General features: G+C 37.9%; 1 protein-coding gene across 2 annotated transcripts in view; it reads left to right on the top strand.

Moving 5' to 3' along the window:
- The window catches only part of camkvb (CaM kinase-like vesicle-associated b), a 34,010-nt gene that overhangs the window by 12,879 nt on the left and 5,849 nt on the right, over window positions 1–15,282 (top strand). The window contains exons 2-10 of one of the 2 annotated variants that reach the window (XM_077572623.1): window positions 9,921–10,028; window positions 10,374–10,505; window positions 11,811–11,885; window positions 12,143–12,281; window positions 13,080–13,200; window positions 13,286–13,361; window positions 13,631–13,767; window positions 13,917–13,995; window positions 14,093–14,180. In XM_077572623.1, the coding sequence (XP_077428749.1) occupies window positions 9,934–10,028; window positions 10,374–10,505; window positions 11,811–11,885; window positions 12,143–12,281; window positions 13,080–13,200; window positions 13,286–13,361; window positions 13,631–13,767; window positions 13,917–13,995; window positions 14,093–14,180 (942 nt within the window). In that variant the 5' untranslated portion in view covers window positions 9,921–9,933. Of the gene's footprint in view, window positions 1–9,920; window positions 10,029–10,373; window positions 10,506–11,810; window positions 11,886–12,142; window positions 12,282–13,079; window positions 13,201–13,285; window positions 13,362–13,630; window positions 13,768–13,916; window positions 13,996–14,092; window positions 14,181–15,282 lie in introns of those variants that run through there. The other variant, XM_077572624.1, reaches the window with a different exon arrangement.

The following is a 15,282-nucleotide window of genomic DNA, read 5'->3' as shown; positions in this document are numbered from 1 at the left end:
TCTGCACTGATGATTGGTTGTCTTGCCTATAAGTAAATAGTCTTGGACATAAAGTTTCAGATTTTCATGTCTAATGTATATATTTGTGGTTTTTATTGTAGATTGACAGCTCAATAATTGGAGAAATGCTGATGGCGTGTCCAGAGATGTATACGCTGCCTTCTGGACAGAATTCCTAGACTGTGCAGCTGAAGGTGCAGATGTGAGGGTGCCATCATATCATCATATTGGCCAAGGGACTGGAGGACCATGGGTATTTCCCATTTCGGCTGGCACAAGCTCTGTTATATTTCCCACTGTTAAATAATACAAGTTGAAACACTACCTCATATTAGATGTTAATATTGACAGCAAAAGTGGATCTGTTCAATTAAAAAGTAGTTTTCATTGATTTTTTATTTTTTTCGTGTCTTTATTGTTGAGTCATGTAGTTCAGAAATCATACTTTCTGAGACATGTTTATGTATGTACTACAGTGTGAATATTGGTCATGTTTCTTTTGGTGCTTTTATTGCAAAAGGTTACATGTATCAAATGTATGCAAACTCAGGTCAAGATGCTTGCACTAATAACAGTTATTCATACAGTATGCTTCATTTGCTGAAAGTTTAATGGCAACTCCTTTTTAACAAATGTATACAGCGATATTGCATTCAAATACATATGAATGTCTGATCTATTTATGATAGATGACATGAAAATCCAATACAATTACCAAAATTGTATTACATGTGCTACAAATTACACCTGACATCTCTTCAAGAGTTACAAAAATTAGGAAGGTACAGTATACTTTCTTAGTGGTATAATGCACAATAACAAAATATCAAAAGAGGAACAAATATTTCACTTTGGTATTAATAGATATTCTGTTTGTAAGAGCTACATTTGACATTAAGCATACACACGTGGATAGGATACTGTATTATATAGTGTTATATTGATCATTTTTTATTTTCGTTTTCCTTGACTGCTCTTTTTATAATGAAACCAAGGTCTTCCATTTTTTTCATTAACTGTCAAAACCGATTTCCTCAATAATGAATAGACAGAAGATATAGAAAAGCACAAAGTGGAGATGTTCATTAGTATAAAATTCACCATTGTTTACAGCTGTAACTAAATACCCTTTACAGGTAAAATTCGGAAGCTTACATCATTTCAATTGATCCAATAAAGCAGATAGCGTTCATACAATCTGAGCTCACACGTAAGAACATATAAAGCTCAATGGCTTCCTCTGGACAGGTGGGTGGATGAAGATTATTTTCTGCCATGACAAGGCAGCAAATGTCAAACACTGTGTCATCGCAGGGGTACGGTCCCCTCTGAAGGCATTCCTCTCTGCAGGCTTCAATCTTTTGTTGGGATACCTTTTTCAGGTACTCTCTAGCACCAAAAAGTTGGGGTAAGGTGTACATCATCACTGGGCGCCCACCTGGAGACACAGCATTCCTGCTTGGGCGAATTCTGTGAGTGTTCCAGAGGTGAACAACTTCCTGTAGTTCTTTCTAAATAAGCATAAATAAAGAAAGTGATATACATAGGTTCACACATTTTTTGCAGTACAGTAGACAACATGATCCAAACTAGACAGTAATTTAGTCCAAATCTGCTCTCAACATCTGCAATAGGCTTAACTAACTGCATCATGTAACTAAGAACAAACGCTAACGGGAACATTTTGCTTAATTTTCACACTTTTTAAGTACTGGTAATTTGAATATAGGCTGCAGTATACTGCTGATAATACAGGCCTCTTCCTTTAATGTGTGGAATCCTATAACCTAAAGACAGTGAACATTTTTCCACTATCTAAGCACATTACATGAATACCACACACAAACTGACCCACAGTGTGGCATTTTACTACGATTGAAGTAAAACATCTTAAGCAGGTGCACTATGAGGGGAAAAATAGTAGTTATTTCTGTTCTTACCTCTATTATTTCAAGACATGTGAACTGAATGATACTTTTATCCAGGAAGTCACCAGAAAAGGAATCCGAGTCTTTTAGGTCTTGGAACAGGTTCATCCAAAACTGTGCGTGTTGCCTCCTTAAAAAACTCCACCAGTTCTCAATTCTTTGGTTGTGATTGCTTGATCCATACAGATAGCATCTGTGCGAAAAGTTGTCCTGATGGCCGTCCCTCAAGAACATCTGCATTTGTTCAATATAACAGTTCTCAGTGCCAAGGTCCGAACGAATTCGGGCACAAGTTCCATTCCTTGATGATACCTCATTAATAAAGTATCCAGCGATTATCTTCGGATTACTGTTTGTAGAATAAGCATGTAGCCATATCACCATTCGTGAAAACCCATCTATTGCACCATTGATGCAGATTCCGTACGGTTTGAGTTTGTCATAAGAGTCTACATGCCACAAAAAGTTTGGGCCTGGATTCTGGTAGATACGGCGCCGAAGGCGATTCCTGCGCCTCAGTTGCACACCATGCGGATCCAGTATTTTCATCAGTATCCTGATCGTTTCTTGAGTCACCACATAGCCAGCCTGAATGCATTTCAAATGCATCATTTTGTAGCCATGGAGCATGCCATATCTATCCAACTGATCCTGGACAAACATTGCTATATCTAGCAGATCTGAATGGGCTTTCCTCTTGAACAAATGCAAAGTCCTCAGGTGCCTGCGTAAAGTCGACAAACTAATAATAATACCGTCTATACCGTCTGACTGTATTGTTGTTTGTTCTCTAATCTCTGAGGGAAAACCCCTTAAAAAAAAATTAGTCCGAAAAACAGAAAAAAAAATATTCAGAAAAACAGAGGAAAAAAAAATATTTTAAAAAACAGAAAAAAAAATATTCAGAAAAACAGAAAAAAAATTATTCCGAAAAACAGAGGAAAACAAATATTTAAAAAAACAGAAAAAAAAATATTCAGAAAAACAGAGGAAAAAAAATTATTTAAAAAAACAGGACTTTTTTTTTTTTTTCAAGTGAATGCAATACGCTTCCGTAAGAATCAGTTAGCTCATATAGACCAAAAAAACATAGCATTTGTCTAAAAATACTTTATCTGCCTTTCTGCCACAAAATATAGAATGGCTTTGGTGTTGTTTAGGTTTCTTTGTGTTTCACAGAAACAGTCAAAAATGATTATTTTGCTAGTTGATTCTACATGGACGATCCATGTATTTCTCAGGGTTCCTTAAGGCCATATGCAGAACTGCTTCTACTGGATCTGTTTTCACAGTAGGACATTTGCTTTCATTCTAGTTAGATAAGTGGACAGCAGCAGGCAAAGTTGACATCATCAACTCATTTTCTGAAAGAATATGTAGCCTCCTGTGGAAAAGAGGCCGTATCTGCTAATTCTAAGTGTTACCATGGCGATGTAGTTGGTACTAAACATAAGCATTTAAGTCACACTGTTTTGTGACTTGGATGGGTGGAACGCTATCAGCAAGGTTGCCAACAACTGTTTGCTTGCATATAAACAGACCCACAAACACAGCTTCCCCAATCTGCTTCAATTTGTAAATAAATTTGGTACAAGCTGGTTTATCTTAATGTGAATCCAAAATCTTGCTGCTATTACAGCAGCAAGCAGCCATCCTAATTTTTGTCCAATGTGTCGAGAGAGTTTATTGCATTGGGGCGAGATTTCTCCAGTGGCGACTGGTATAGCTTTCTACTGGGGGTGCAGGATACCCGAAAAGGTCACTTTGCATCAGAATTTAACATCAGACCATGCTTAAAGGATCTTTTTTTGGCCAGAGGTGGCAGTAAAAAAGTGACAAAACTGCACTTGTCACTTTTTTACTGCCACCTCTGGCCAAAAGCGTAACTGCAACATCCCAGCTGTGGAACGAACTTAGCAGCTCATCCGTGCAGTGTCGTACGCTAGCTAACATTACAGGCTAATGTTAGCACAACGCCACATATCACATGCATGATGTCACCCTCCACCACCACATCCCTCCCCTCCCCAAAGAAACTGTGGAGTGTGCGGACCCCGCACACTCTACTATAAAGGGAAGATAAAAGCTGATAGGTGCAGCAATGCACCTATAATTATACTCAATGCTAAGTGACAATTAGTATGCTAATTGGTAGCTGTGAAAACTTTCCCCATGTAAGCTTGCGGAGATTTGCTGTTGACCTCAGGGCTGCACTCGCTGTCAGTAACCGGAGCGCGAGAGTTTACAATGTGAGGATTATACATGCGCCAAGCAACAACTTTAAAGCATACAAAGGAGTACAGGTACAATAACTTCTGAATCACTCCTGATTCTGGTAGTGAAACCAGCTTCTTTACATCAGAGAATATTCAAGCCAGTGGCAGTCGCTGAAGGGAAGCACTTCAAACTGTAATGAACTTGAAAAAACATGCCTGGCATTAAATTGAATTTTATAATGTGTATTACCACCTACACACCATGAAACAAGGTTTCCTGGTGATTGTAATTATATTAAAGGAGACTATTTTACAGTCAAATGGTGCAACACAATTATTCAATCCATGTCAAAGTGCATGAAAGTCAGCATGTCAGACAGTAAGTCTAATTTGCTGGAGGTAACTGCTTGACCTTGTTTACAGTATATATACTGAAGAGGCATTCATTTTTTTTCTTCTGTTGTTGTTGATGTTATTAGTTTACAGCTTATCCGCTTCCTTAATGCACTCTATTAAATTTACAGCTCATAATTGGCAAAGTCAGCAATTGAGGGAGCCTTTCAATTAATGTGCTCTTGACATTTAAAACGTGTCAGTTTTATTTACAGCAGCATTTAGATTGTCATCTTTCATGTAATGTTGATTTTATGAGGGCAATTAACATTTCTGTTCACACAAGCAGCACAGAGGGACTGAAGTTTAATAGCATAGTTCCAAACTTACAGTACACCTCCTAATGTAGACAACAAAAGACATGTTTGTTGATCCTGCAGTTTTAATAGTATTGCCATCCATCCATCCATCCATCCATCCATCCATCCATCCATCGATATCCGAACTGCCTGTCCTCACAAGGGTTGCGGGCATGCTGGAGCCTGTCACAGCTGTCACTAACCATTTAATGTATTTTAAAACATAATGAATGGGTTTGTTTTTTGTTTTTACAGACAACATAGTGGCCCAATGATTTGCGTGGTCTGCCTAACAGTTCAAGGATCCAGGTTGAATCTCGGGTTGAACCTTTCTGTGTGGAGTTTGCATGCTCTCTCTGTTCTTGCTTGTTTTTTTTTTAAATGTGTATTGTGACTTCCTGCCAAACGCAAAACATGCCTGATAGATTATTTAAACAATAGAAATTTACGTAAGTGTGAGTAAATTGTTTTTTAGTCTATATAGAATGCAGTGATCAACATTCATTCAAAATTCAACAGTCATTTTTGTACATTGTTATAAGCATTAGAAAATTGATGTATGAAGCTTTGGGGTTAAGGAATAAAATTCTGTACTGTAAACATATTCCAGAATGTAAATTAAGGAAATGAAACCTTGCCTCTGGCAAATCAATGCAAGCACCATAATCAGTGTCAGCTTCCTAAATCAGTTTAATAATTGATAGAACAAAACCGCTGAATTTCTTATTCAGGATGCATTCGTGCAATTAAGGCAAACTTAAACAAAATATGTTTTAGCCTGTAATTCACAGAGATAAATTGTTAAGATTATACAGCCATTTTCGGTGTAAAACTCACATACTTGTTTACATCTGGTGGGCAGGCTACACGATTGAATCAACAATTTTCCAGGTGTGAAGCTTGTTTAAAGCAGAAATAAGCATGTTGCTGTTCCCTGGTTTTATTGCAGGCAAGCTCTGAGGTGCTGTTCACTGGCTTTGCAATAACATAAATACGATTTCAAGCGTTCTGCTTCTAATGAGGCTGTGCTTTTGCTTCCCTGCTCTGAAGGAGAACGAGAATATTCAGGTGGGTAGCGGGTAAGGAGAATAGTGCCAGGGGGCTGGTTGATGTATGGAACTGCAACTTGCTTAGTCTTTTTTTGGCCCGTTCTTATTTTAGATACACTTTAGAAAACTGTTTCTAAGGACAGGTTGTGACTTGCCTATTAGCTGCTAAGTAATCAAGGTGAGGCTTTCATTTCTCTCAATGAGACTAAAATATGTGTGACAACAGCAGGTAGCAAATTGATTAAGATCCTAAAATGAGCATTCCATGTCTGATTGATGCCTGGCAAACAAATGAGAATTGTGAATCTGAGAGATAAGCTATGCAGCACAATAGCGGGAGATTAGAGGACGGGTGAAAGAAGAAGCTTGATAATTATTTCTCAACTTGCCAGAGCTGCCATGTCTGTGCTCCCTGTACACCGTAAAAGCAAGCGCTTCGAGATACAAAGATTCTCAATACAAGTCAAACATGAACCGTGGGCCTTGTGAAACACACTGTAGACATGGAGACTGTTATTAATAATTCAATCAATTGTGTATGCATGGCCACTCTTAAACAACACTATCTTTATTTGGATCCAAGCAGCCTGCTTATTTGTTTCACTTTCCATCTCCTCTTTGACTTCCTGTGTGATGTCGGGCCGGCACCTTTCCCCTCATTATGCACTCTTCATCACTGCTGTCCTTTGCTGCTTCTGGTTAGTGCAGCTCTAATTAGTGCAGTGAAACACTTAACAGACACAAAATTTACATCAACATCAATAAAAAAAAAAAAAAAGGCAGAACGATCATGCAGGATGTTGCTTAATATCCAGTGAGGTTCTGAGCATGGAGGTAGCCTGTTTCACACAAACAGCCTGCAAAAAGCTATGGAAGCATATGGTGGGATGTTAGTTTGTTTTGTTTATTGGCATTTCAGAAACTCTTAAACACAGGAAGTGACACCTGTGTCTCTGATACTACCACAAAAGACTCAGAAAAAAAGCAAGGAAAATGTTTTTACAGGCATTATGTAAGGAGGTTGTGTATGAACGGAATCAGTGACATGTGACAACAGCCTCACACCCAATCAGAGGTGCCAAATACATGTCCAGACAGTAAAAAATAAAAATAAAAAATTAAAATGAAAACTGCCACTGTTTGGCTTTAGCCACAGTTACACTCTAAAAACAGTTGGGTCAAAAGTAACCCAATTATTGATCAAAAATGGACTGATCCACATTATGGGTCAATTTGAGCCAACTTTCTGGGTTGTTTTATACAAAATGGCCCTATTTTTTGACCCAAGTAAAGGATCTGACCAATATCTATGAATTGTTTTACACTAAAAGACTCATATCTTGACTCAAAGTTGGGTCAAATTGACCCAAGTAGAGGATCGGTCCATTTTTGACCCATAGTTGGGTTATTTTTGACCCAACAGTTTTTAGAGTGTAAATGATCTCCCGATTAGCTCCACTGCCATGTCAAGGACTACGCCTTTCACTGATCAGCAATTTTAAAGGGAATCTGATGAGCCGCTTCATTTGACTGTGAAGCAAGTTGAATGTGTTCACGCCCACAACGGTGTTAAATGTGCGTTCCAAGCTGCCTGCGTCTGCAAAAATACCAAATCACAATACCACATCACTAAACAGTGGCGTGGAATCAATTGACTGTTAATGTCCCATTCAAAAATGAGTGGTGTACTCTGCTTCTAAGACAACCTGGAACTGGACAAATAGTGTAAAAAATAAAATAAAATAGAAGGTTAGATTCATTTGTGGTTCTGTTTACTGATCCATAATATTTTTTGAACCAAAAAGTCAACCTTTGCTGCAACGCACCACACTTGTTTTTTGAAAAAAACAAAAATGGAGGCAAAACGTCAGAGTTGTTTAGGTGAAATTTACTATGACCTTTTGCGGTTAAAATGTTTTATTTGTCTTGTTTCCGTACACACTGATAGAAAGGAAGGCTTTTCATCTTACTCATGGCAGAAGGTTTGTATAAAATGTAGTTGGTAAATGCTGACGCTCAGCATTGTTTAACTTCACTTCAGTAAATCAGCAATGGCTCCTAGTAGTCAGCAGTTCAGTGAGCTGCTGAGTCAGAAAGTCATTGTGGAGGCAGGGGGCGGGAGAAAAAGATGTATTTGAAAAGTAAACATTAAATGAATGTTTTCCAAAACTTGCTGATGTTGAAGCATTACACTGAGCGAGTTTTTTATTTATTTTTTATTTTTACAACTGCTCACATTTCAGTAATGATATTGACAATTTCCTGAGGATGTAATTCCATATTATAGCATTGCAGCAGGAGAATCAATCCCGGGCACCTAATCAGCATGTTTTGACTCACATCTTTCTCATACGTTTCCCTAATCTGGACGGAGCTGTCTTTGCTAAACAGAAGCAGCATCTTTATCACAATTCATTTGAACTCTCGTAAATTTTAAATGCTCCACTGTGATTCACTGTTGAAAATACGTGGCCAACTGAGTAAGAAAGCACTTCCGGACATTGATTGGTCAATCCATCAAATTGATAACAGAGAGAGTGAGGCGTGAGAATGCTTCAAGCTTGCGTGTAGTGGTTAATGCAAATGTGCCATGCCTTTTCATAAGAAACTATTTCACAATTCCTTTTGCAGTATTTTACCACATGGTGTGCTACACACAGTGAGTAAAAAGTATCGATACTCACTTAATGGATCGATACTGCGGATGTATTGCCAAACGATATTTCGTCCCAGCCCTAATATATAACAACCACCCCCTAATTCATAATTTTCCATTTGAGTCCAAGATGGCCTTTCTTTCAGATGGAAAGCTATAAATGGGGGGTCCTAACAATGCAACCCCTATTGTGAAAAAAGAGTCAATTTTACTCGCATGATCATCATCACCATTCTATTTATGATTGACTTCTTTTTTTTTTTTTAAATAGTTCATGCTAGACAAAGACACATGTAAGAGACATTGCCATGCCACTGAAATATGAGTCTGGTGACAAGAGTTGTGAAGACCAAAGCACCAGCAGTACAAAGTGATATGTCAAAAGGACAGTCAGCTAAATACCTATACTTGATTATTCACATGACAAAATATAGGTTTACAACAGCCATCAATGCTCATCAGGATGAAGTCTTTCAAAGACTACACCATGATTCTATAGTATGTTAGAGAAATGGTTGGAAGACAAGGCACCAAAGTGGCACCCAAAATGTCACAATTGCTACATAAATTAAAAGAGCAACAAATACTCCAATGTGAATGCAAAATCATCAGATTTGGCTGATCCAGGATCCAGCTCCTCAAGTCAAGTTCACCGGACAAAATACTGAACATTTTCAAGCCAGGTGTGTAGTTTGTAATAAGCAGTGGCTGTGAGGAAAGGCGCCAACCTCCATAGTATCCACTATCCACCAAAAATGGCTTTCCAGTAGCTAGTTGACCAGGTTGTCCACCCAGGTTTTGATCCTTGAAGGTCCTAGATATCATTTCTGGTCCAAAACCTTTTACAACATTCCGTGACTGTTTCCCCCAAAAAATAGGGGTTTTGCGCCCAGGGTATACGGAGAAAAAATAGCTGATCATTTGAAATAGAGTACATTGTAAACCCGAAGTGTTCATCTGGCTGGGATTATAAGTATTGACATTGTCTGCTGCTGCAAATTGTGTTTGTTTACATACGCAAATATCATATTTAAGCTTTATTGAATAATGAGTAGTCCAGGGTGCATGCCACCTCTCACCCAGTCAATTATATAAACCCCAGTGAACCCGCAAACCTGAACAGGATATGTTATAGTAATGTGAATATCATTTTCAGTACGAGTTATTTAAGCTGCTATTGCTCCCCCCTTTTTATTACACAAGTATTTCTATGTGACAGCAGGCACCACTTTGTGCCAAGTCATTACCAACTGAAATTTCTGTGACACAATATGAGACAAAATTATAAGTGTAGGAAATTATTCCCATGATAAAGATGGAAAATCTATCTCTTTATTCACCTCTTTCTCTTTCTGTCTCTTGTCTGTTTGTTCCTACAGGTCAGGAGTGGCTATGCCATTTGGCTGTTTAACATTTGGGGAAAAGAAGGATTATCACAGTCCTTCAGACGTGACAGACAAGTATGACATGGGTCAAATTGTTAAATCGTGAGTACTGTCAATATCAACAAACTTTTTTTTCTGTATATCTTACAACTCAATGTATAAAGATAAAGGGGAACCTTTGCGTTCTGATTGGCTTTCTTTGGATTTCCTTCCTACATGGCAAATCATTCAAATGTAAATAATTTGTTTCAGGTTCATGCATTTGCCATATTACAGTTTTGAAACCCCAGACTGAGCTCCTGTAAGGAGAGCACATACATGGTTTGAGGAAAAAAACAAAAAAACAAAACACCTCAGCAAACGCATACATTAAATAAAGTCACGTTGCCTATCCATATAACCACATTCCTTGAAATGCTTCTTTTTTTTCTTTTTTCTTTTTTCCAGGGAGGAGTTCTGTGAGATCTTCAGGGCCAAGGACAGAAATACGATGAGAATGTACACATGCAAAAAGTTCCTGAAGAAGGATGGAAGGAAGGTGCGCAAAGCTGCAAAAAATGAAATCCTCATTTTAAAGATGTGAGTTATTTTATTTAAACTAAGCATTGTTTTGTAAACATGCAATCTCTGTCTTTGAATGTCATATTAGCATTATCTGGGCATACTGTCATACTAGCAAAGAAGTTAACTACCACTCAAAAGATTGGACGCACTGTAACAAATTACATATTATATGTGTAGTATTCTCTCTGGAGTCTTACAATTGAGTTATGTATAGTTCAAACTGTTGATCTGTGTTTTTGCTTCATGTTGTTTTGTTTCTTTCAGTCCTTGTTGGTTGGTTGTGTTGTGCTCCTGTTGCTGTCTGGTCTTGTTCCCATTTGTGGTATTGTTTTTGGGACTTCTTCTAATGCAGTAGCTTAGTTCTTGTTCCATGTGTCTTGTTTGCCTTTTTGTTTTGTTTTGGGAAAACAAATGCTTATTGTTTTGGAGTACATCTTAGTAGCGTGAAAATCCTGAACTACTAATAAAATGTCAAACATCTTCAAACATTTTTTTGTTGAACAAATAACAAATGTTTTATAGTGCAACTGTTGGGAGTTGAAACAACTCTATTTTAGAGATGTAAAAAGACAGCACAAGTGAATGCAAGAAATGTTTGCAGGTGTTCTTGTGCGCTGCAGTGTATCAATTTCACATATCGACCTTACATTAGCTACAGTGCAACTTTTTTAGATTATTTGCCAGGAACTCTTGCTAGTTAACTATGCCTGGCTTAAGACAATTAACGATGTTGCCCGATGTATTAAAAAGTTTTCCTAAAAATTCTATGTTGTTGATGTCGTTGATTATGCAGTATTCATTTCATGAATGTTCCTATCTCAATAACATTATGATAATGATATATATCTTTCAGCTCCAGTGCCAACTTCCACTCTGTAGTTTCTCTCACTTGCTCAGGTTTTTTTTTTTTACAGCTTCATCGTCAGTAGGCACTTCATTATTGTCAACTGTAAAAAATACTGTAATTGCTGGGAAACGCAATTAACGAGTAGAAGAGACTCTCATTCAAGTCTTAATGTAATATTGTTCATCACTAGGGGAAACCACACATCGGCTCCTGACAAGCTTCTCTTTTTAATGCTGCGGATTTTTACTAATGCTCACATGCTCACTGCTAATCACTGTCACTTAATTTGAATTTTCAATTCCACAAGTTTCTCTCAAAGGGTTTTACTTGTGATATTATTATGTATGGTTGGCTGCCTTCACTAATTTGCCAATTGGATTATATAATGGATTTGTTTCTTTTTGTTGTTGTTGTAAAATATTACTGTAGTGTGTTTGATCAGAGTTTCTCATCCTGACTGTTGGTCTCCTCAGGGTGAAGCATCCCAATATTCTCCAGCTGGTGGACGTCTTTGAGACTAAAAAGGAATACTTGCTCTTTCTTGAACTGTAAGCTTGAAGGAAGGACAAATGCCTCTTTGTATCATTGCAGTCATTCTGGCCTGCTGTGTTGATCATATATATTACCTTACACATAAGTAGCAACTTCATGACAGTACCACATACTTTACAACTGTTTATGGTGATCCACCAGCTTTTCAAGTTTAATATTTACAGTATACTGTATACATTAAGACAGTGGTCGATACAGTACACCACAGATGGACAACGTGTAACAGTATAAGTGACTTAATCTCCTCCCTCAGTGCAACAGGCAGAGAAGTCTTTGACTGGATCTTGGATCAAGGTTATTACTCTGAGCGGGATACCAGCAATGTGGTGCGCCAGGTCTTAGAAGCTGTTGCCTACCTCCACTCTCTGCACATTGTTCACAGAAATCTCAAGGTAACACGCGACTCTTTCCAAGAGCTTCTCCTCTACATTAAACGCATTCACATCAAAGCATCAGAAAAAATCCAACACATTTCATTTCTTGAAACTCCAATTGATTATTTTTTTTACTATTAGAGAAAAGAATGTACACGTGCACTGTTATGCTTAATACTGATTGTCCCTGAGAAGAAATATTATTAATTAACTTATTCACTGCCATTGACGGCTATAGACGTCAACAATTCATTTTAATAATTTGTATCAGTTTTACACTTTTTCCACGAGTATGAAAACCTAAAAAAACATTTTTTATTGTACATTTAGAACAGATATAAAATTTGTGATTAACCGTGACTTATTTATTGAAGTCATGTGATTAATTCCAATTTTAAAAAATGAATCGCCTGACGCGATTAAAAAAAAAAGGGGCGTCAGGCGATTAAACTTGTAATTAATCGCATGACTTCACTAGTTAACTCACGATTAATCACAAATTTTATATCTTTTCACACTCTTGTTAACAAAAGTGAAAAAAAACCTAATAGAAATAGTTAAAATGAATTTTTGACGTCTATAGCCGTCAATGGCAGTGAATGAGTTAGAATACGTATTGCGTATCTCTGTCGTTATACTTAATATAAGAATTTACTTACCATTGACCCCCAACTAGAAGACAAAGTCACATCTATTCCAGTTGATTAGTAAATCATTACACTTCAGATTTTTTAGGGAGCGGCTATGAGCTTTTGAATTATTCTTGACAACTACTTTTAACATGTGTATTACATTCACTCTTTCTAATGGGCATAGTTGGAGAATTTGGTTTACTACAACCGCCTGAAGCACTCAAAAATAGTCATCAGTGACTTCCATCTTGCCAAGCTGCAGAATGGATTAATCAAAGACCCCTGTGGGACACCAGAGTATTTGGGTGAGCGCACAAAGAGGCCAATAGGACAGTACAGAGAATTTTTTATTTTTTATTTTTTAACTTAACTTTCTTTGTTCCCCTGCAGCTCCAGAGGTGGTTGGCAGACAGCGATATGGTCAACCTGTGGACTGCTGGGCAACAGGTGTCATAATGTACATTCTGTGAGTCATTATGCTAATTACTTGTGAGAGACTGTGTCTATGGTACAATAAAAGTTATAATGATTAAGCTCTAACTCTAAGCTAGGCTAAATCGGAATATTTATTTTAGTTTATCATTGTATTGAATTGCAGAGTGACACTTAAATTCAGTTAGGTCAAGCGTACTTATTTTCCAAATCTTGACTGATTTCTTGTTTGTTTGCTTTTTTGAATAAGAGAGAAAACACACGATGAGGAAAAAATGGCATCTGTGTGTTTATTTCTCCTAGATTGTCGGGCAACCCTCCTTTCTATGATGAGAGTGATGAAGACGATTATGAAAATCATGACAAGAACCTCTTCCGAAAGATCCTTGCAGGCGATTATGAGTTTGACTCGCCATACTGGGATGAGATCTCAGATTCAGGTATTTTTATGCTGAAGAGACAAAACATAATGACACCACTCCATGTCAGCATTATTTTGAAGTAAATGCAAATCATTCCAACAGTATTCCTGTCATCCATCAGGTGAATAAACCCTTTGTTGAAGTTTCCATTCATTTCCCTCTGACAGCTAAGTGTCTGGTTGCACGCCTTATGGAGGTGGATCAAGACCAGAGACTGACAGCCCAGGATGCTATAAACCATGAATGGTAGGTGGCGTAAACCACATGAATTATTTTGTAAACACAAGCGCACCAATTGAATAATAACAGACTTGTGTTCTTTGTCCTCATTTTTATAAAACAGGATCTCTGGTGGTGCGGCGTCTGATAAAAACATCAAGAAAAACGTATGTGCGCAAATCGAGAAGAACTTTGCTCGAGCAAAATGGAAGGTAAGTCCCATGTGTCTTCTGTCAGATGGCTTCTTTTTTTTCAAACTTTAAGAGCTCATTGGTTAGAATATTGGAAAAAAAATGGAAGGAATGGAATGGAATCTAGTTTATTGTCACTCCACGTCACAAGGATAGAGCAATGACATTCACTTAACAGTTATGCTACATTTACACCAATACTGAAAAGGCGATCCGGAACGCTCCCTTCGCTAGCGTAGTTTTTTGGAACGATTGCCGCTCATTCTTGCATTCGCGCACACCAGAGAGGAAGAGGCGCGTCCCTTGGTAAACAACGACTGTAGAGCACTTTAGCAAGTCAGCAAAACTGACTTATTTCCTGGGACTATACAGCCTGGGCACTATTTTCTTTTGAGGTACGTGATAGCACTCCCGCTTTTTTAGTGGCAATCTGGCGGCTAGCAGTTGCGCTAAATAACTTTGGCATGGATGATAAACACTGCTGCTACCTCGGTACAGTTCAACAGCAGGTAAATACACGTGTTGTTGCGCTCTGGGTGACAACAGACAGGACGCTGTGTGTGACGTAGGCCATACTCAAAGCCGATTGGCTACCGCGAGGCGAAATGCGGAAAAAGTTGACATTTTTCAACTTTGGCAAATATGCGGATTTTCATCACGAATGTGCGGATTTTCGCTCTTCAAACTCGTCCTCAGCAAACAACCAGAATTAAAATAAAATAAGAATAATGTAAGTGAGTAAACACTAGCCACAATTATGCTGAAGGTGTTTTCACACTAATTTCACCACTTTCTGAAATACTAGTTAGGTTGGGCTGATAAGCAGTGTGGCATGGAACAATAGAGGTATGATGAAGGACACTTATGACGAGTAGACCAAAAAAAAAGCCTGATATTGAAGAACATTATGGATTATGACACAATTCAAGGCCATTTGTGCTTCTTCGAAGAATGGATAAGTGGCATTTCCATCTTATGGTTCTGGTCGGGCGAGTTCAAATCTGTTCTGCGGCCAGTGGCGGTTTTTGAAATGGCCAGCTGACCAGGTCAGCAATCTCAGAGGGATGGCACCAGCATGAGTTAAAGAAATAAAACGTTCTCTATTTTTAACATGAACAGCTAA

The sequence above is a fragment of the Vanacampus margaritifer genome, chromosome 8 (genome assembly GCF_051991255.1).
Source record: "Vanacampus margaritifer isolate UIUO_Vmar chromosome 8, RoL_Vmar_1.0, whole genome shotgun sequence".
Classification (NCBI taxonomy): domain Eukaryota; kingdom Metazoa; phylum Chordata; class Actinopteri; order Syngnathiformes; family Syngnathidae; genus Vanacampus; species Vanacampus margaritifer.
The sequence above is the reverse complement of the archived record's forward strand: the minus strand, read 5'-3'. Positions and strand labels throughout refer to the sequence as shown.